General features: G+C 52.1%; 1 protein-coding gene across 3 annotated transcripts in view; it reads left to right on the top strand.

Annotated features, from left to right (window-relative positions):
• The window catches only part of LOC144945885 (uncharacterized), a 73,818-nt gene that overhangs the window by 38,831 nt on the left and 13,851 nt on the right, over positions 1 to 21,136 (top strand). For all 3 annotated transcript variants that reach the window (XM_078874501.1, XM_078874503.1, XM_078874502.1), the window contains 12 exons: positions 754 to 823; positions 10,531 to 10,744; positions 11,659 to 11,783; positions 12,828 to 13,106; positions 13,865 to 14,115; positions 15,363 to 15,488; positions 16,194 to 16,311; positions 16,998 to 17,360; positions 17,579 to 17,655; positions 18,508 to 18,689; positions 19,389 to 19,465; positions 20,359 to 20,457. In XM_078874501.1, coding sequence (XP_078730627.1) covers positions 754 to 823; positions 10,531 to 10,744; positions 11,659 to 11,783; positions 12,828 to 13,106; positions 13,865 to 14,115; positions 15,363 to 15,488; positions 16,194 to 16,311; positions 16,998 to 17,360; positions 17,579 to 17,655; positions 18,508 to 18,689; positions 19,389 to 19,465; positions 20,359 to 20,457 — 1,981 coding nt within the window. The remainder of the gene's footprint in view (positions 1 to 753; positions 824 to 10,530; positions 10,745 to 11,658; positions 11,784 to 12,827; positions 13,107 to 13,864; positions 14,116 to 15,362; positions 15,489 to 16,193; positions 16,312 to 16,997; positions 17,361 to 17,578; positions 17,656 to 18,507; positions 18,690 to 19,388; positions 19,466 to 20,358; positions 20,458 to 21,136) is intronic.

Below are 21,136 nucleotides of genomic sequence, written 5' to 3' on the forward strand. Positions count from 1 at the left end.
GCAATACAACACTTATGAAAGTTAAATCTCCCAGATTTTTGTTTTCATTACTTTCACAAATACTATTCCCAAACTCTCAATTAAATTTCTCTTCAGAGGAATGCGGAGATAATTAATAATTTCTAAAATCCCACGAGATTAGTTTTCTTTCAAAATTGTTATCGCAGTTTGTTCGGACCCAGGTCATAGGTCATGATGTGTGCATAGCTTCTAATCACTCCCTGACTCCTTTTCTGGCAGAATAAACCCTGACTTACACGATAGTGCACGTTTCTTAAATCCTCCTGCCTCTGTACACCCAGCAGAATAAATGGGTTCGTCATAGTAAGTTGATCAGCAGGTTGCGTAAGTGCTCTGGTAAATTGAGGATAATGATGCTTCTCCCAAGACGTCTAGCCAGGGTGGAAGAGGATGCCAAAATAGCTTCCACTAGAGTGGCTGTTTGGAGCACCTTCGACTAGAGGCACTTCTGCTAGCACTGGTGAAATTGGACGGCCTTGCTTCCAGCTCTAAAAAAACCTTGAAGCACAAAATTCTAAAGGGGAATTTTTAATGTTGGTGGCCACAAAATTACCGGCCCCATACATTTTATGGCAACAAAGAAACGATTCGGGAACAAGAGAGAAATTTCTGCAGCACTCGCAATCGCGGAGGCGATTGGTCGGCACTGCCTGCGGCCGTGGCGACGGGAGGCGTCGAGTGGATGTTCGCGCGTCGCGGCCGTGGCCCATCTCTGTCTCTTTTGTGTCGCAGGCCGTGAATGGAGTCCTGTTTGGAGAAACAACCACTCAGCCTTTCAGCGATGACGGTCTCCCCGGTGGAGGTGAGTGCCAACAACGACGGCGACATCACTGACTTGGCCCAGCAGATGCGTGTTTTTTTGCCACTTGTCGCGAGGCACGAGCCCATAGGTCGCCCTGAATAATACTGCGAGCGTAAGACGCTAACTGCCTCGCCTGGTGTATGGGAGGTTGTGAGTTCGATTCCGACCCTGACGCCTGCTCTATATTTGGAGTTTGTGTGTCTCTCTCCCCGTGGTCGCGTGGATTTTTCTGTTTTTCCCTCCAAATTTGGAATCAACATGCGTTTAGAGCATTTGGCTGCTGTAAATTTCCACGTGATTAGCCACTTCGTTGGGCTATCATTTGTGGCCAGGTCGCTTCTTAAAAACAGCTCTAAAGCTCAGTGGGCCTTATCTGAAAAAAAACAAATTTAGTTTGAATAGTTTTTTTTAAGCTTCAAAGCATAAACACCGTAAGTGCATGCCCTCTGCTTCACAGTGGGCGTTAGGCCACGCGCACCGGTATCACGGTAGAAATTTGACCAAAAAAAAACATTTCTTAAATGGAGAAAGAAAAGAATCCCACCCACCCCCACACACCACAAAGCCAAATTAATTCTCCCTTCTGGCAGAGTGTACCCACTGGCAGGCTGGTGCTGCCTTCTCCCTGTACTTTGCAGGGAGGCTTGTCGCTGGGGGAGAGGAGGGTCCTCTAGGCTAGATGACAACGGGGAATTGCAAAGGTTGAGGCGAGATGTGACGGAGGCGCTTTGAGTTGCTGAGGAATTTAAGTTCAGTGCCCTGTAAATGCAAATTCTCCATCGAACCATCTCCAACCCCTGCAACCACCACCCCCTACGTCCCCCCCCCCCCCCCGCGTTGCAATTTTATTTTACATGGCTGTGGGGTGATGTGAACCCATTACAAACAACATGAATGAAAACATGTAATTTTAACACACGCCATCCAATGTGCGTAATGTGTGAATCTATGAAATTAACATTGGCGCCGTCCGCAACGAAGTGGGTATGTCATGTTGAACTTCCATCGCACCGTTCGTAGCCATTCGTGCTTATTGGAGGTGCAGGGGAAGAACAACAAACTAAACACAAAAAGCTAATTCTTAGTTTTCAATTCTGATTTAAAAGTGCAAAGCTCCAGTGGCTTCCTAATATCGGAAGGAAGAGCATTCCAGATGGCTGCAGAAGCGCATCTGAAAACACGCTATGCGGTGACCACCTTTTCATTTGATGATTAGCCAAAAGCAGCTGCTGCGAGGATGCCTGGAGTTTTGGATTATAACACAGTCGGCAATGTCAGCATCGACCAAATCGTGAGCATAAACGGCCTAAGTTACAATCACCATCGTCTGTGATGCCATCATCATCATCGTCGTTGCCGTCGTCAACACGAACAAAGTCCAGCAACATTGACAGCATCAACAACATTTGCCCCCGCACACAACTTTGACATCAGCAACATCATGGGAGATGGCGTCAGCTTAGGGAGGGAGGCCTTCATCCAGCAGTGGATAGATCATTGGGCTCATGATGACGAATGCAATAACAAACTACCGTATTATCCTGATTTTTATGCACCCCCCCCCCCTCCTCCCTGTATTTAATGGCAAAAGTTTGAGGTGCATCCTATAATACAGAGAATACGGTAATAACACGTAAAGCAGATATATATATTTTTTCAAGAATTCCATTAGCACATTCACCTGTTGAAAGTGCAGCACAAGGCATCTAGACTTTTCTCATAGCATAGCAGGTGTCGCATATTGGCGTGCAGGAAAGATCGAGAAAGGGCTACATGCTGCCTATGTTTTCACTGATATATATTCGGATTAAATATATATAAATAGGATGGCGATTGTGATGATATTACATACACTACAATAATATTATCTTCACAAAATTGGCCAGTCGTCCCAACGTAGGATTCTCCTTTATACAAAGGCAACTTGCGATGATTTTCTGCGCGTATAAAAAGAGTTAATGCTTTAAAAATTACTGTTGTTGTTTTCGTCAAAATATCACTCACTCACTATATCAATCAATTAGATCGAACGGTTATGAGTAATAATCTCTGTTGGAGTTTATTAAATCTCATCATCATCACGATATCATCATTATAATCATCACCTTGCAACCATGGTCATAATTTCCACAATCAGCATCACTACGTGATAATCATCATAATGACAATGCAGTCAAAATCCCATCATCGCCATTATCATCATACTCCTGTAATTATCATCATGACCGTATAATTATCTTCATCATAACTAACCAATAATCATCATCATAATAACAATGAAATCATCGCTCACCATTCTAATCATCACAAAGTAATAGTAATCATCATTATGACCATGTAATAATTCACATCATCATTAGCCTTGACAGGTTCGGCATCCTGTTGCACACGGCCCAGTAACGGCACCGATAGATAGGGGGTGAGAGCGATTCATCAGGGTGTTTTTTTTAAATCATTATTATTCCTTTTCACCAGGATTTTTTTAAATTCGATCGCATATTTTATGCAAGGTTTGGCAACGTACGGTGTGAAATAAGTTCAACGTACATACCTGCATGAAGGATTGCAGGACCAATTGAGCCCCTTGGGGGCCCTGAGGTTTTGCTTGGTTTGCTTATCCTTAGCACCACCACTCCGCGTGTCGCCTCAAGCCCTTTTGTCGAGCAGCGCGGTTATCAAATCCAAGGTTGTGTCGGCAGCTGACAAATTCTTCAGCCTCTCCGTCAGGCATTGTGCCCCCAAGCGGCAGCCGGAAGAATGTATACAATAATGTATTTAGCGATGATAGTTTATAATGTTGGATGATGACCTGAAGGCCATAAGTGTGCCGCTGTGCGCCTCACGTCGAATTTAATTCACCGTGCTTGGTCAGTGCACTTTGGGAAATTACACGCCAATTTTAGTGCTGTCCGCAACGTGCGAGGAGATGGCGTTGTCTCCATTTTGGGACTCTGAAGCTAGCGGTGCATCAGCCTGCGTGTCGGCAAGTTTCACGTTTATTTTGTTTAAACCAGGGTGAGAACTCAATAGAGACGAGCGTAGAGTCTCGTTTGTAAGGTGCGACCCCGGGTCACCAAAAGTGACAAAAATAAAATGAAATAAAACAAAGTGCAGTGCAGAAATGAGGCAAAAAGCAATCAGAACATAAACATATTCTTGGTTCTTTCGGTAAAGTCACACATTGTGACTTTACCGAAAGAACCAAGAATATGAATTCCTGCAGTCACGAACGTTTTAAGTCAGAACATAAACACACACACTCAACTGTATCGCCTCAGAAATCACCTGTATCATCTCAGAAATCACCTGTATCACCTCAGAAATAACCTTATCACCTCATACATCACATGTATCGCCTCAGAAATCACCTGTATCACCTGAGAAATCACCGTATCACCTCAGAAATCACCTGTATCGCCTCAGAAATCACCTTATCGCCTCATAAATCACCTGTATCCCCTCAGAAATCACCTGTATCACCTCAGAAATCATCTGTATCACCTCAGAAATCACCTGTTCACCTCAGAAATCACCTTATCGCCTCAGAAATCACCTGAGTCACCTCAGAAATTACCTTATCATCTCAGAAATCACCTTATTGCCTCAGAAATCACCTTATTGCATCAGAAATTACCTTATCGCCTCAGAAATCACCTGTATCTACTCAAAAAAGAACCTGTATCGCCTCAGAAATCACCTTATCACCTCAACAATCACCTGTATCACCTCAGAAATCATCTGTATCGCCTCAGAAATCACCTTTATCACCTCAGGAATCACCTGTATTGCCTCAGAAAACACCTTTATCACCTCAGAAATCACCTGTATCACCTCAGAAATCACCGTATCACCTCAGAAATCACCTGTGTCACCTCAGAAATCACCTGTGTCATCTCAGAAATCACCGTATCACCTCAGAAATCACCTTATCGCCTCAGAAATCACCTGTATCACCTGAGAAATCGAAAGTTCTGCGCAAATTTAATTCAACGTTAAATCAAAACTTCATTTTTTATTTCCCTACAGTGTCAGTCCGCTTTGGCAACTTACTTTTAGACCGATCAAAGGCATATTAAATAGATATAGGGTGACAGACTACTAATATGGGAACAGACAAGTCAAACGCAACTGCAAATACAGTTATCATAAAGAATCAACAGCTTTGCATCAAAATTGTGATTTAGATGGGAGAGTCGCCAAGGACTTGGAAGCGATGGGGTTTCAGGTGTTTATGTCTTCGCTGAGTCTACCAGTCTCCGAGTAAATCTTTGGGGTCTCTGTGAGAGTCTATGGCCCAGGACCAGTTCAAATATCGCTCATAACTGCTGCTAGCTTTGGCTGCATTGACCACGGCGTCACGACTCCACCGTTGCTTGCTGTGCAGCCCAATTCTACAGGCGGGTATCGTGCACGAAAGACAAAGATCCCCCGCATAGCCTGAACAGAATGTTGAGGCGAGTGCTGTTAGCAGCCACCTATGGAGGCCGGCACGGCACAAGAGGGTGTGGGTGGCCAGCATCACGCCCAGCCGCCTTTGTCTCCCTAGTGGCGTTGTTTATACACTGCACTAGATACGCATTTAAGGCTGAGTTGACCTAGGGGAGGCCCAGATCCGGGTCAGATAATCGTCACTGTGTTGGTGGCCGTGAGCGGGAAGCGAACTCGGGTAACTAACCGCTACACTGCCATTACTCTACCGCTCCTCACCGCACACACGCGCACGATGATAGCTCCATCTTTATGTGATCCGCCAAACCTAAAACCGAGCATGCGTGGTGCTGTTTTCTTTAGCCCGCTGTTAAATTGCTTCTAATCCGACTGAGGCTGAACTGCAGTGGTCCGATTTTAATGAGCAATATCTGATATATATATAGCCTTCATCGTGTGGTTATGAGCTAATTGTTCACACAAAATTTTAAATACTGGGTTTGTTTTAAATCATCACCGATACTGAGCACAGGGCCAGATACCCCATGAAGCCTCTTGTGACCAGATACGTAACAGTTAGAAGTTGTAATAGACGATGAATCGACGCATTTCTCGAATTGAGAAAATGGTTGAATATTTTGGTGGGGCACTTTTGTATGTATGCATGCTGGCACCATATCCTAGGGAGACAAAGGTGGCCGGGTGTATGTGGTGTGTGCCTTTGAGAGGTGTTCACTAATTGAGATAAGCTCAAAAATAATCTGTCCTGGCTTGTAAACGGATAGTTGCCCGAGTGTAAATCTGTGTGTGTGTTCGTGTGTACCTGGTGCGGTGTGTAGTAAACATCGCCACTAGAGAGACAAAGGCGGCTGAGCATGGCACTGGCCACACACCCCTTCGTATGCTGTGCCGGCCTTCATTGGTGCTCGCTAACAGCACTTGCTCCTAGTTTGTTAAGGCTATATGGGGGATCTTTGTCTTTGTTTTTATGTGAAGGGAGCAGTAGCATACATAACGGTTAGCGCATTGTGCTACGACCCCGAGCAACCTGAGTTCGATTCCCGCTCACGGCCAACACCAGTGACGATTATCTTAACCGCTCCTGGGCCTCCCCTAGGTTGACTCGGCCTCAAATGAGTGCCCAGTGTGATGTGTAAACATCGTCACTGGGGAGACAAAGGTGGGAGGGTGTGGACCTGGCCATCCTCCCTCCGTGTGCTGTCCCGGCTTTCAAAGGTGCAAGCAAACAGAACTTGCCCCAACAGTCTGTTAAAGGCGAAACGGGGGATATTTTGCTTATGCTGGCCCGAATCTAATTTCTGTCAAAGGGACTTTAATGATATAGCCAATCCATTGTCTTCTCGACCCATGCGGCTAAATTGCTTTTGCAGAGCCATCGACTGACATGGTGATTCGGGTGAATTGCTTCTCGTAAAACGGCAGTCTTTCCCTCCAATTATGCCACCTCATCGGCCGTGGTCAATCCACTGCCGGATGGAAGCCGCCACCACAGCCAAATTATCGCGGTCCTGCCAATGCAGGGCGCTGCACGCTCCGTCTCCCCAATAGACGTCTTCCCTCGGACGTTTTCCATAGGTCAATCGCCACGCCAACACTTTTACTTGACCATCGTCCATCAAAGCCACACTTAGGTCGTTCAACACGAGAGTTCATCCTTGACTGGCCCACCAAACCTGGCTCTAAAGCTAAAAAAATAGTTACTATTACTGTCGTCCGTTACAGTTTCCGCGCCTCCGATGAGCACCGTTGGCTACGCACGGCGTGAAAGAAGTTTGACGCACGCGTGCGTACGTACGTAGTTGGCAACCATTGCCGCGCGGCCACGGCACATTGGGCAAGGAAGGGGTTATAATTGAGCTTGAGCGGGGTTGGGCGGGGAAGGCTGTGAATCGAGATAGCGGATCGTCAGCTAGATTGCCTGCCTTTATTCCTCGCCTTGAACCCACTAATTGAGGGTGCGGTGGAGGGTGGGGGGGGGACTCATTAATGCGCCCGGCATTGTCGACGCCGCGTGTCCACGCGTCGCGAACGTGTGATCGTATCAGTCTCTGTTTCTAGCAATTTCTCACACATGTTTTTTTTTGTTGCATCCACTCTAAATCTCGCCCTCTCTCTCTTCCTCTCGCTTGTTTGCTCGCTCTTGACCGTTGAAGCCACGGCTTGGCCTTCTCCTCCTCCTGTCTCCTCCTTCTGTTTGTATCTATGTGGGGGGAGCGGTAACGTCGTGGTTATCGCGCTGCACTACGAACCCGGTGGCCCGAGTTCGATTCCCACTCACGGCCAACACCAGTGATGATTATCTGAACCAGTCCTGGGTCAACTCAGCTTCATGTGAGTACATGGTGCGGTGTGTAAACATCGCCACTCAGGGGACAAAGGCGGCCAGGTGTGGTGCTGACCACCCACCCCCTCGTGTGCTGTGACAGCCTTCATAGATGCTACCTAATAGCACTTGCCACAACAGTCTGTTAAGGCTCTAAGGGGCATCTTTATTTTGTATGTATGTATGTTGAACTTCTTTCACACCGTACGTTGCCAACCGTGCTAATCGCAGGTGCGGGGAGTGAAGCACAACAAACTAAACACAAAAATCAGTTCTAAAGAAATGAGTTTTCAATCCAGATTATTTAAAAGCGAATAGCCTCCAGTGGCTTCTTAATGTGGGAAGGAAGAGCCTTCCAGACGGCCGCGGAAACGCATCTGAAATAGCCGCGCAATGCGGCGACCGCCGTCTCTGTCCGATGGGCTGAGCGAAGAACCACTGCTCCGAGCATGACCGTGGTGGCATAAATCCTCCTTCAGCCTCCTCTTCCTTCAGTTCCCTGCCACCGCCGCCTCCCGCCCTCCCTCCCGCACCACGACGCTTGCGCCCCACCGTTTCTCAGGCCGATCCATATTCATGAGTGGGAGGTGACCGGAGGGATTGGAAGCCGTCGAGTGGAGATGAATGTGCCTTTGTGCGTGTGTGTGTGCTCGCGCCACGCGTATGTGCGTGTATATATAAATCAGCTTGTTCACGGGTTTGGGATCACAGCTTAGGGCTCAAGACTTCATCTCCTTCGGCGAGATTAAGGGGCACCCGACCGCACTTGAAGGCAGCCACGCCACAGACAAGGAAACATAGAAGACGACTAGGCGGAAAGAGACACACACAGGGCGCACGGACGGACCGACGGGGACAGGCAGAACGAAGGCAGACGGACGAGTAGACAGATAGACGTGCGGTTAGGGAGGTAGGACAGACAGGCAGATCGATAAGCAGGTAGACACACACACGGAGAGACGGAAGGTAGACTGGGAGTAAACAGATACACAGACGCAGGCAGGCAGGTGACCAGGTAGCCAGAGAGATCGACAAACGAGTGGGAATTCAGATGAACACACTCCCAGACAGTCTTATTGACAGACAGGAGAGGGACACGCATGTAGCTAACGAGACGCTTGTTTAAACTAAGAACCCTACAGACGCGTACGAAGACACAGTCACACCGGCACATATTTGTACATAAATACACAAGAGTTAATACACACATATTGGTATACAGACACACTTAAGCAAAGATACGCACACGTGCATACAGACACACACACCACACCCACAGATATATACACAGACACTCACACAACAAGAGACAAAGATCCCCCGTATAGCCTAAACATACCGTTGGGGCAAATGCTGTTAGCGAGCACAAACACACCAAAACACACACATTCACACCAACACGCGCACAGCACGCAAAACACGCACTCACTAGAACAGGCATAGAGAAGCAAGCGGCGTCAGGTGTTCATCATCGGGTGGTGTTCATCCGGTGTTCATCCCGCCTGCACCCGGCCAACTCGCTCAAGAGCCATGCACTTCGAGGCGGCCCTCTCGCGCTTAGCGGGGAGCGCGACCCCCAGGGGTGGCAGGGCCGGGGCGGCCGCCCCCTCCCCGCCACCCCACCTGGCCGGCTCCCCGAGCCCTCACCGCGGCATCGCCCGCTTCGGCCTCACCACGGGCTCCGCGTCGTGTCGCGCGGAGCGCCGGGCGCGTGCGGGCAGGAGGAGGGTCACCACGGAGGTGCTCGCGGCCCTCTGCAAAGGGGGTGCGAGGCCCTGGGGTGTCGCAGCGCCTGTCGTGTGCCCGCGATGGAGAGGGTGGTGGTGGTGGTGGAGAGGGTGGTGGTGGTGGTGGTGGTAGAGAGGGTGGTGGTGGTGGTGGAGAGGGTGGTGGTGGTGGTAGAGAGGGTGGTGGTGGTAGAGAGGGTGGTGGTGGTGGTGGTGGAGAGGGTGGTGGTGGTAGAGAGGGTAGTGGTGGTGGTGGAGAATGTGGTGGTGGTGGAGAGTGTGGTGGTGGTGGAGGGTGTGGTGGTGGTGGAGAGTGTGGTGGTGGTGGAGAGTGTGGTGGTGGTGGAGAGTGTGGTTGTGGTGGTGGTGGAGAGTGTGGTGGTGGTGGTGGAATCGTCTTGGGTGTCACCGGCGGTGGTGGTCACGGTGTTACTGGTGTCAGTGATGGAGGCGGTTTATATGAGTTGGGGAGGTGAGCAGCAGCAGTGGTGGTGGTGGTGGCGGTAATTGTGGGGGTCTTGGAAGAGTTCCCTGTGCAGCGGTCTCCACGGCAACAGCAACACCGAGAACACTTTGTTAAGCCGTGCGGTTATCTCGCTCGCTGTCGATTGTCGCCACCGCTGTGATGTAGCCTCCCTTGTCCGTGCCTGCTCCTACCCTTACCACTAAGCCTACCCCCAGCTAGACCCATAAACCTACTTCCAGTTCTACCCCTAACCCTACCCAGAACCTCTATTCATGCCTCTCTAACCCTATCTCTTACCCATCACCATACCCCATCACTAGTCATAACCGGACGACTCTCCCTGCCTCGTACCTATTCGTAACCCTACTAACCCTAATCTGATCTCAACCCTACCCCTAATTACTCTACTCGTAACTCCAACCCTTTCTCTACCACTAACCATACCATAAACACTTTGTAACCTGACGATCCCCACCTCCATAGCTATTCTGAACCCTACTCTTAAGTCCCTAACCTTACCCCGACTCCGACCCTCTAACTTTACTCCGAACGTGAACCCCTCCCCCCGAATCTCTTTCCATACCCCTCCCTTTCTACCCCTGCCCTTAATACACATATCCCTGCCACCACTCCTCACCCCTGACCGTAGACCCCCCCTACCACCTAACCATGCAACGTGATGCCAGCCCCGCTCTCCAAACCCTCTGCCCCCCCCCCCGTCTCGACCCCCCCCACCCAACAGTGTCGGCGTTGCGAGAGCGGCCGCTGGGTGGGTCGATGTCCGTGGCGCTGTCGCTGTGCGCGGTGCCGCTGAGACAAAGTCGCCCTGTGGCGAGCGCCCTGCCCTCCCCGAGACGGACTTCTCCGAGCTTCGCCCGGGAACTCCCCGCGTCGGTGGACGCGCGCATCTCCCCCTCTCCACTCGCCCGCAGCGCCAGCTTCTGTGACCTGGTCAGGTGCGATCTCTCTCTCTCTTTCTCTCTCTCTTGCTCTCAAGATAAATGCTTTTGATGCTTTGGCTGGAGAGAAAAAGAAAAAGCGATTTTATTTTTTTCAAAAACTAATTTTTACCAGGTAAGGCCCTACTGAGCTATGTAGCTCTCTTTCAGAAGCGACCTGGCCACAAATGAAAGCTCAATAAAGTGGCTTATCGTGTGGACATTTATAGCAGCCAAACACTCTAAACGCATGTTGATTCTAAATGTGGAGGGAAAAACCTGAGGACCTCAGAGAAATCCACATGACCACGGGGAGAACGTGCAAACTTCATATATACAGGTGTCAGTGTCGGGATCAGAACCCACGACCTCCTGTATATCAGGCGAGGTAGTTAACATCTCGTCACCAGAAGGGATAATGGCCGACGGATGAGACTGGTGACAGAATGGCAGCCAAAGAAGGAAACGCACACAAGAGGAATGCACCCGACAACACCACCAGCGCGGAGGTGAAGCTCTTACATTCCGAGTGACGTCCTTCCGTTTGCTCACAGAGCCAAGCCGAAGCATGGAGGTGTTGAGGGTTGCGCTGTGGAGTGGTGTTGTAGCGGTTCGCATGATGCACTTCAAATCTGGCAACACGAGTTCGATTCCTGCTCAGGGCCACCGCTGGTGACGATTATCTGATCCGGTCCCGGGCCTCCCCTAGGTCGACTCGGCCTCAAACGAGTACCTGGTGCGACATTTAAACATCGCCACTGGGGAGACAAAGGCGGCCGGGCGTGGTGCTGACCACCCACCTCCTCGTGTGCTGTGCCCGCCTTCATAGTTGCTGCTCGCAAACAGCACTTGCCCCAACAGTCTGTTACAGGCTACATGGGGGATCTTTGTCTTTGCTGTGCACCACCCGCCCCCTCCCCCTCACCGCGCAGCCCGACGTCGGAGCAGGCGAGCGAGGTGTCGGGCCCCACCACCATGAGGCCGCGAGCCCTCTCCACCGACTCGACGCTGTCGCTGAGCCGGCCACACCACGGGTCGGCCGCCCAGTCCCAGCACGGTACGGTCAAGGCTCGTGGACGCATCTGTGAAAAAGAGCTTTATAGCTCATCGAATTTCTCCAGTATAAATAAATAGCATGATTCTTGTGCTGCTTCTGCTGATGATGGTTCTGTTGATGGCGACATGATGATGATGATTATTGTGGCAAGAATGATGATGGTGGTTTTGGTTATCGTGTGGTGTTAATGATGGTGCTGTTGGTGACATTGATTGGTGATTATAGTGGTGATGGTGATAACATGATGATGTTAGTGGTAATGATGATGATGATGGTGGTGGTTATAGTCTTGGTGATTATAATGTTGAGTATGACATGACGCCGGTACATAACGGCCTCCTCTTGCGAATTACGTTATGGAACCTTTAACGTCCACTGCCAAGCATAGTGGCGCAAAGTCGCATTACGGCTATCACACACACCGCGGTAATAACCAGGGCGGCCGCTGGGATTCGGACCACAAACCCCTGTAAAGATCGGCGAGTGTGCGCTGCCGCTAGGCCGTGCGTCCAGTTTGCTGAAACGCTGAGCTCATTAAGGAGCATAAACCACCATGCAAACTCTGGACATCCTCGCACCATACGTACGTATGTATGTTGAACTTCTTTCACACCATACGTAGCCTCCCATTCTAATCGAAGGTGCGGGGGAGGGACAACAAACGAAACACAAAGAGCAGTTCTAAAGAAATGAATTTTCAATCTAGATGATTTAAAAGTGTATAACTCCATATTCTTAGATTTTTTTCGGTAAAGTCACGTAGGTAAAAAAAAAAACTCCAGTGGCTTCCTTATATCGGAAGGAAGAGCGTTCCAGACGGCCGCAGCAGCGCATATGAAAGTGCGCGATGCGGTGACCACCGCCTTTGTTCGATGGCCAGCCAAAAGCCGCACCTCCATTCAGCACGGTTGGCTACGTATGGTGCAAAAGAAGCTCAACATATATACATACACACACGTACGTACGTACCATTGCCGCTGTTGCTGCCGGTACCGCCGACGATGACCCTGATAACGACGGCTCCTCCGCCGATCGCCCCGACAGGGAGCAGCGTCCCGTGCAGCCCCACGGGATCGGCCGCGGCGCCCCCCGACGGCTCGTGGCCGAGCGCCGGCGGCGAGGTCACGTGGGAGCACGAGGAGCCGGAGCACGAGGAGGAGGAGGAGGAGGTGGAGGAGGACGACGACTGGGACGCCGAGGCCGAGCGCGTGCTCCACGAGGGCGCCAGCGTGCTGGCCGCGGGCTCGTGGGGCGCCACCGTGGAGCCAGATTTCGCGAGGCGCCAGCCGCGCGCCGTCTCCCAGCGCCAGGAGGTGATCTACGGTGAGTGGGCGGCCGACCCGCGCCGTGGGCAACGGCGTCGACGGACGGTGTCGCGCAGGGACGGGACTGTCTCGGATTGTTCTCGTCGCGATGCGATGATGACGATGGTGATGATGTGCAGACACATTGAGCTTAACACGCAGGCTTTCGCGACAAATATCATCCATGATGCAGGGTTTTTGGGTTAGATTGCATAAATATATAAATGTGTCGTTAAACCCGCCGCCACCCGACACAGCCAACTAGTAAGGTATGTCAGGTAAACAGAACACCCCGTGTTGCTGTACTGGTGACGAATTGGCACGTTCTGTATACGTGACAACCCTTACTAGTTGGCTGTGTCAGGTGGTGCGGGTTTAACAACACATTTATATATTTACGCTATCTAACCCAAAAACCCTATATTATGGGTACATTGAGCTTCTTTCGCACTCTTCATAGCCAACCGTGCTAATCGGAGGTGGTGCGGGGGGGGGGGGGCACAACAAACTAAACGCAAAAAGCAGCTCTAAAGAAATGCGTCTTCAATCTCGACGATTTAAAAGTGGCGTCGCTCCCAGCGGCTTCATAACATCGAAAGGAAGAGCGTTCCAGACGGCGCGTGCGAAAGCGCCGCGCGGACGCGGTCACCTTCCTTGGGAACAGAACGCCGTCCACCGGCGCCTCGCCGTCCGCTCGCGTGCCGCTCCGGGCCTTGACGGGCGCTTGCCGCCGACGTTCCATCAAAATCTCCGACCTTTCCCGCCTCCTCCCGCCAGAGCTCATGCAGACGGAGGCGCACGTGCTGCGCACGCTGCGAGTGGTGCTGCGGGTCTACGCGCGCGGCCTGCGCCGGCACGCCGGGCTGGCGCCGGAGGCGGTGCGCCGCCTCGTGCCGTGCGCCCCGGCGCTGGCGCGCGTGCACGCCGCCTTCCTGCGCGCCATGCTCGCGCGCCGCCGCCAGGCGCTGGGATCCGGTGGCTCGGGAGACTTCCTCGTCACGCGCCTCGGAGACGTGCTGCTGCAGCAGGTGACGCGGCCGCTGTCGTTGTTGTCGGTTGGCGAGCGCGGTGACGCTGTGGTGGTGGTGGTGCAATGTTAGTCTAGGGGCAGTGTTGGTCTATGGGCGATGTTAGTCTATGGGCAGTTTTGGTCTATGGGCGATGTTAGTCTGTGGACAATGTGAGTCTATGGGCAATGTTAGTCTATGGGCAATGTTAGTCTATGGGCAGTGTTGGTCTATGGGCGATGTTAGTCTATGGGCAGTTTTGGTCTATGGGCGATGTTAGTCTGTGGACAATGTGAGTCTATGGGCAATGTTAGTCTATGGGCAATGTTAGTCTATGGGCAATGTTAGTCTATGGGCAATGTTAGTCTGTGGGCAATGTGAGTCTAGGGGCTATGTGAGTCTTTGGGCAATGTTAGTCTGTGGGCAGTGTTAGTCTATGGGCAATCTAAGTCTATGGGCAATGTTAGTCTATAGGCAATGTTAGTCTATGGGCAATCTAAGTCTATGGGCAATGTTAGTCCATGGGCAACGCTAGTCTATGGGCAATGTTAGTCTATGTGCACTCAATGCCCAATTCACAAATACGAAGCAGGCATTATCACAGTGACGCACCGCGCTACTCCTGACGCAATTGCAGTCGCCGCGGTGGCGAGATGGCATCTGCCTCACCTCGTATGTCGGAGTTTGTGGGTTCGATTCAGACCCTGGCACCTGTAGATTTTTGCACTTAGAGTATTTGGCTGCTGTTAATTCCCACGTGATAAGCCACTTTGAGCTGTCACTTGTGGCCAGGTCGCTTCTGAAAAAGAGCTCAGTGGGGCATTACCTGGAAAAAAAATAAACTAGTTTCAAATAGTTAATTAGCCCGGCTCGTCAACCACCTCGCTTGGTCTACGTCGACATCAGCCACACGAAGGAGGAGAAGCCGCCACGCGTGACACCCTGTGCGTGTGCGTACGTTGAACTTCTTTCGCACCGTACGTAGCCAACCGCGCTAGTCGGACATGCGGGGGAAGGACAACAAATCTAAACACAAAAAGCAGTTGTCAAGAAATGAGTTCTCACTCTGGGTGATTTAAAAGCGCAGAGCTCCAGTGGCTTCTTAATATCGGAAGGGGGACGAGCGTTCCAGACGTTCCGCAGAAGCGCATCCAAAAGCACGCGGCACGGTGCCCTTGTGGCTTTGTTTGATGGCCTGCTGATAACCGCCACCGCCACTGCTGCCGCTGCGAGGGTGACCGTGGTTTCCCCTCTCTCCCTCTCGGCAGTTCTCCGGGGCGTGCGGCGAGCGGCTCGTGTCGACCTACGCCGAGTTCTGCTCGCGCCACCGCGAGGCGCTTGCCCTGCACAAGGAGCTGCTGGCGCGCGACCGCAAGTTCCAGGCGTTCATACAGGTGCCTGCCGCGGGGGGGCTGGGGGGAGAGGGGGAGGTGGGGGGGAGTGGTGGCGCCACGGTTAGGGATGGAGCTGGGCCGATTACAGACGATTACTGTGACAATGCCACTGACAATGATGGTGGTGGTTATGACGATGCTGACGATGATGCTGAAGATATCAATACCACTGATGAGGATTATGGATGCAAGACCCAAGTTGGAGAGGGGTTGGGGGTGATGGCGCAATGTGACTCGGTGCGTGGCCTGCAAGCCTGGCATGAGTAGTGTCAGTAAGGGGCGATGGTCGCTCTGCAGTCTAGCATAGGGGACCCCCCAGTGGCAGCTGGCAGTGGGCTCTACCGGCCTACATCCATGGGCTCCACTCGCACCCCCCGACCTCTGATTACCTCGGTTGGCTACGTACGGTGCGAAAGAAGTTCAACATGCATACACACATAGTAATAGGTTTTTACCCTTTTATCTGGCAACAAAACTGACACCTTTATACAAGGGATCATGTTTGCATTAACCGCAACACTTGCAGTCAAAATGCAAACAAAAAAGACAACTCTGATAATGTATGCACTGTCCTTGAAATTGATTGGTCCACATCCGAGACAGCTATTCTTAGAGCCCAGTCTCACATGGTGTTGGACCCGATGACGCCAAAAGGCGTCTGCGTGCATACACACATACATACTCGACTTTGTTGACTCCCTGTAGAAGCAGAGTCGGAGCCCGGAGGTTTACCGCATGGGGATTCCCGAATGCATCCTTCTGGTGACGCAGAGAATCACCAAGTACCCCGTGCTCATAGAGAGGATCCTGCAGCACACAGAGGGTGAGTGTGCGCCACGCCAGGGAGCGGAACAATTCATCAGTTCCTTCATTCATTTCCTCGCTCATTCACCCACTTAACTCACTCACTTACTGATTTACTTGATCATTCACTTATTCATTCACCCACTCACACGTTATTTCATTTACTCGATTCGCTCATTTGTTTGTGCACTTAATCACTCACACACACTCTCAAGTAATCTACTAAAATTATTCATTCACTCACTCGATCACTCGCGCACGTTTCCACTCACTCATTCATATACTCATTCACTCACTTGGAAGAGAGGTTAACGCTTACGGCTCGCTATTACAAAATCGGCAGATTCCCAGTCAGGGCTGAAGTCATCCCTCAGATCTATCACCCCCCTGCACACTTCGTGTCCCTCCGTGTCCCCTTGCGTCTCCGCTCGTCGCCGTGCGTCGCCGTGTGAGATCACCGCTTCCTCCGTGTCCCCTTGTGCACCCCCACGTGTGCCCGTGCATCTCTGCGTGTACTCATTGGTTCCCTCACTTCCTCTTGCGTCCGCTCGCGTCCCTGCGCATCCCCGCGCAACTTTCGCGCGTTCCCACCAGTCGCCTTTTTGCCCTCGATTGTCGTCGCCATCCCCTGTGCGTCCGCTGCACGTTCCGACTCGTCGCCTTGCGTCCCCCCGCGTGCCTTCCCCCGCCCCCCGCCCCCCGCAGCGCACACGAAGGAGCACGAGGACGTGACGCGGGCGCTGCGGCGCGTGCGCGAGGCCGTCTCGGCGGTGGACGCTCGCGTGTGCGAGCGCTCCCTCGACGCCCGCCTGGCTCACATCGTCACACGCCTCTGCGACGGGGCCCGCGTCTCCGTGTCCGCCGCCGCTCCGCCTCTGCAACATTCCCCCTCGCAGCAGCAACAGCAGCAGCAGCAGGCGTCGCCCGCTGTCTCTGGGGGATCGTCGCGACCGCTGGCGGGCGACGACGCGGCGGCGAGCGGCGTCGGGGAGCTGGGGCCCAGGAGCTGGGGGCGGCTCCTGCACGAGGGCGTCGTGGCGCTCAAGAGCGGCGGCGGGCGCATGAAGGGTGAGCACGAGCGCGCCCGCCCTAGCCAACAGCCGATCGTCGTCATGGTCGTCGGTGTCGTCGTTAGAGAGAGGGACCTTGCCCGTGAACTTCTGGCAGTGCGCTAGGATCGGTTTCAGCGAGCCTGACGCGCACTCGCCAGCGTCGTCGTCGTCTTCGTGTATGTATGCTGACCTCCTTCCGTGTGTCGCTTCTCGCGTCCGTGTGTTTTCACGCAGACACGCTGCTGCTGCTTCTCTCGGACTCGCTGGTCTTCCTGCAGGAGAGAGACAACAAATACACGTTCGCCTCGCTGGTACGCACAGACGCACGCACGCGCTCCCCACCACTGCCTTTGCCCCCTCAGCAGAACACGATGGCTGCCCCCCCCCCTACCTTGCTTCCTGTTCACCTTTTCCTTTTTCCAGTTTTGTTCCAGTCGGGCTCTTAGCCCCCACCCCTGTAAATTACCTACTATACTCACCCAGAAATGTCTGTCCGTCCCGCACGTGACGTCACTCCACATGAGGCCCATCCCCCCTCATTAATATTCATGAGTGGGTGGATGTTTACACTAACGCAGAGGAAGGTCGAGCTGAATTAAATTATTTATTACGCAAAGTCACTTCAAATACGACGTTTCTTTACAGAAAGTGACGGTAAAAAAATAAATCTACGCAGCACAGTGCAGCATCCGTGCGTGACGTCACTGCAAAAGAGGCTCCTCCCCCCTTCTTTAATATTCTTGCCCGCGTGGAAATTTACACTGACGCACAAGAAGGTCGCGCACTCCACATGCCGCACCCCTCTCCTCATTAATAATCCTGAGCGGGTGATGTCACTCCACATGCCGCACCCCGCCCCAATAACCATTAGCGGGTAACGTCACTCCACATGGGGCAACCCTCCCCTCATTAATAATCATGAGCTGAACAATTTTTCTATTGAATATTTCAGATTTACTGCAATATACATCCATCCTTGGACGGGCAAAAAGCTAGTTAAATTATAAAAGTATAACACAAGTAACACACGTGCGTAACGTACGCAAGCAACACACTTAAGACACGCGCGCACGGACCGCACGTAACGCACGTACGTGAGGTACACAAGCAACACGCGTCGAGTAACGCTCGGCACGTACCTCTCACAACGTAAACGCGCGCAGGACCGCAAGCCGGCGGAGGTCCCCCTGCGAGGTTTGTTCGTGCGCGAGATCGCCAACGACGAGCGCGGCCTCTTCCTCCTCTACGACTCGGAGCAGGGCCCTCACATGTACGAGGTGCGCCTGGCATCGCGCGACGCACGCGACTCCTGGAGGGAGCGCATCCGCCAAGCTGCCGCCGAGCGGTACGTGCGCGTGTGCGTCCGTGAGCGGCACGTGAGTGTGCTCGTCCGTGTCTGCACACGTGTGTGTGTGTGGTAGTGTGGGGGGGGGGGGGGTGTAGGGGGCTGTAGTGTAGCGGTTAGCGCGGCGCTGCACTACGAACCTTAGGACCCGAGTTCGATTTCTGATCACGGCCCAAATATTTTTACCATTATCTAAACCGGTCCTGGGTCTCCCATTGGTCGACTCGGCCTTAAATGAGCACCTGGTAGAGTGTGTCAACATCACCACTGGGAAGACAAAGGCAGTGGGTTTTGGTGTTGGCCACCTACCCCCTCGTGTGCCATGCCGGCCTTCATCACGAACAGCACTTGCCCCAAACAGCCTGATAAGGATACAGAGGGATCTTTGTTCATGTCTTGTGCACCTGTGTGCGCACACTCAGAGCACCTTGTCCCAAACGGCCTGTGCAATGCTACATGGGGGATCTTTGTCTGTGTGAGTAGGGGGGAAGTGTCGGGAAGGATTCGATCCAATTGCCACGATTTGCTTCAACACTCAGTTCTCATGATCCTCCTTGTGCTCTATAGCCTGTATCGTCCCGTCTCATCTGTTCCGTCTCGCTGGTTGCGTATTTGTTCGTTCCATCGTCCTATCGAACATGTGAGCGCGTAACGGGAGTGTGCCCACGCGTGTGGCTTCTCGCGCTTGTGCGTCCCCAGGTGCCAGGAGCCGAGGATGCACAGAGCGAGCGTCAAGGAGACGTCAGCTCCTTCCAGGCAGGCGGCTCCAGAAAGAGGTGTGAACCGTCGTGCGAGCGTTCGACGGGAGCGGTGGCGCTGCGGTTAGCGTTACGCTGCGCTGCGAAACCGGCGAACCCACGATTGTCTAAACCGGTTCTGTGCCTCCCCAGAGGTCAACTCAGCCTTTAATGAGTACCTGGTGCGGTGTGTAAACATCCCCACTGGGGAGACAAAGGCGGCCGGGCGTGGTGCTGGCCACCCACCCCCTCGTGTGCCATGATGGGCCTTCATAGGCACTGCTACTTGGTTTACTGCACTTGCCCCAAGTCTGTTGAAGGCGATACGGGGGATCTTTGTCTTGTAGCAGTGAAAACCTACAGCCGGCAACGTCATCTTTGCTGCACTAATCGGGGAATACCTTTGTCCTGGCAAGCCGCGTGTCTCTCACGTTTAGCCACTCGCGTCACTGCAAGCTCCTGCCCAGACTGTCCACGGCACCGGGCGGTGACATTCTGGCCTCCTGCTGGATACAGAGCGGTCACATTTGCAAACGTGATTTGTAACTTTGATCGTTATCTGTGCGGTGTCAATAGTTCAATTAACGTGCCATTTTGTTGAGGGACTACTGCTGTGTGGTGTTATTTTGCTGCCTTGCCCAAGCTTGATCAATCAGACTTAATAATTAAGCAATAGAATTTTATTTTATTATAAAAATAAAATAAATAAATACTTTTTTTTTTCCCTACGTGACTTTACCGAAAGAACCAAAGAGTATGGATTCCTGCAGTCACGAAAGCTTCAAATCAAGAATGTATTATTTATTTAGCAGCTTTATTCCCTTTTCTCTATTTTGGTCTTTTGTATTGTTTGGTGTTGTGACTCGCTGACCCGCCCATAGTGGACATCTGTGAAAAAGAGCTTCACCTGATTGTATTTGTGCCGCGTGCAGCTGAGCAAGTGGGTGGCCAGGATGACTGGGCCGAAGCCTGCGCGGAGCCCCAGGTCCCGACTCGCATCAGGGCCATGATCGACGAAGCCATTCGGCACGGTACAGCGAGCGCGGCATCCCACGCTTCACTTGTTAGGCGCTCTGTCCGTACACAGATCTCATATTTTATATTTATAGAGCGCCGTAGCCTGTCCATACGTCCTTCCTTGTTGAACGTCGCCTAGCGTCGCCGTTTGTTTCCTTCCTCTTGGTCTTTTCAAAAAGAATGTTCAGCTCATTCCCCCTCACTACCGCCTGCCCAATCACTTCCTTTAACTCATTCCCTCTCACCACCACCACCTCCCCAATCACCTCATTTAACTCATTCCCTCTCATCACCACCACCTGCCCAATCACATCCTTAAGCTCATTTCCTCCCACAACCACCACTTGCCCAATCCAGATATTCTTCCTCTTGCTCAATCACATCTCTTTTCTACTCTCCTCCAAATCCGCATTTTAATCTTCCCGAAATCCTACGAAGGCAGAATAATGAATCCCTCAAACACAGCCCTGGTGCCATTTGCGTATCGCCTCCGTCGTGTGTCCTTCACAAGTTTGAAGCTGCGCCAAAGAATTGAGAAAAATCACGGCCACGGGACGTTTCTGAATGCGACGACAGTGCCCGGTGACCTCTACCGGCGGCACTGGGGCATGACTGCTCGACCTGCGGGTTCACGCTGAAATGCTCACCCTTGACCTACTCTGGATTACTCTTTGTTTCTTTCGGTAAAGTCAC

Source organism: Lampetra fluviatilis, chromosome 39, assembly GCF_964198595.1.
Source record: "Lampetra fluviatilis chromosome 39, kcLamFluv1.1, whole genome shotgun sequence".
Taxonomy (NCBI): domain Eukaryota; kingdom Metazoa; phylum Chordata; class Hyperoartia; order Petromyzontiformes; family Petromyzontidae; genus Lampetra; species Lampetra fluviatilis.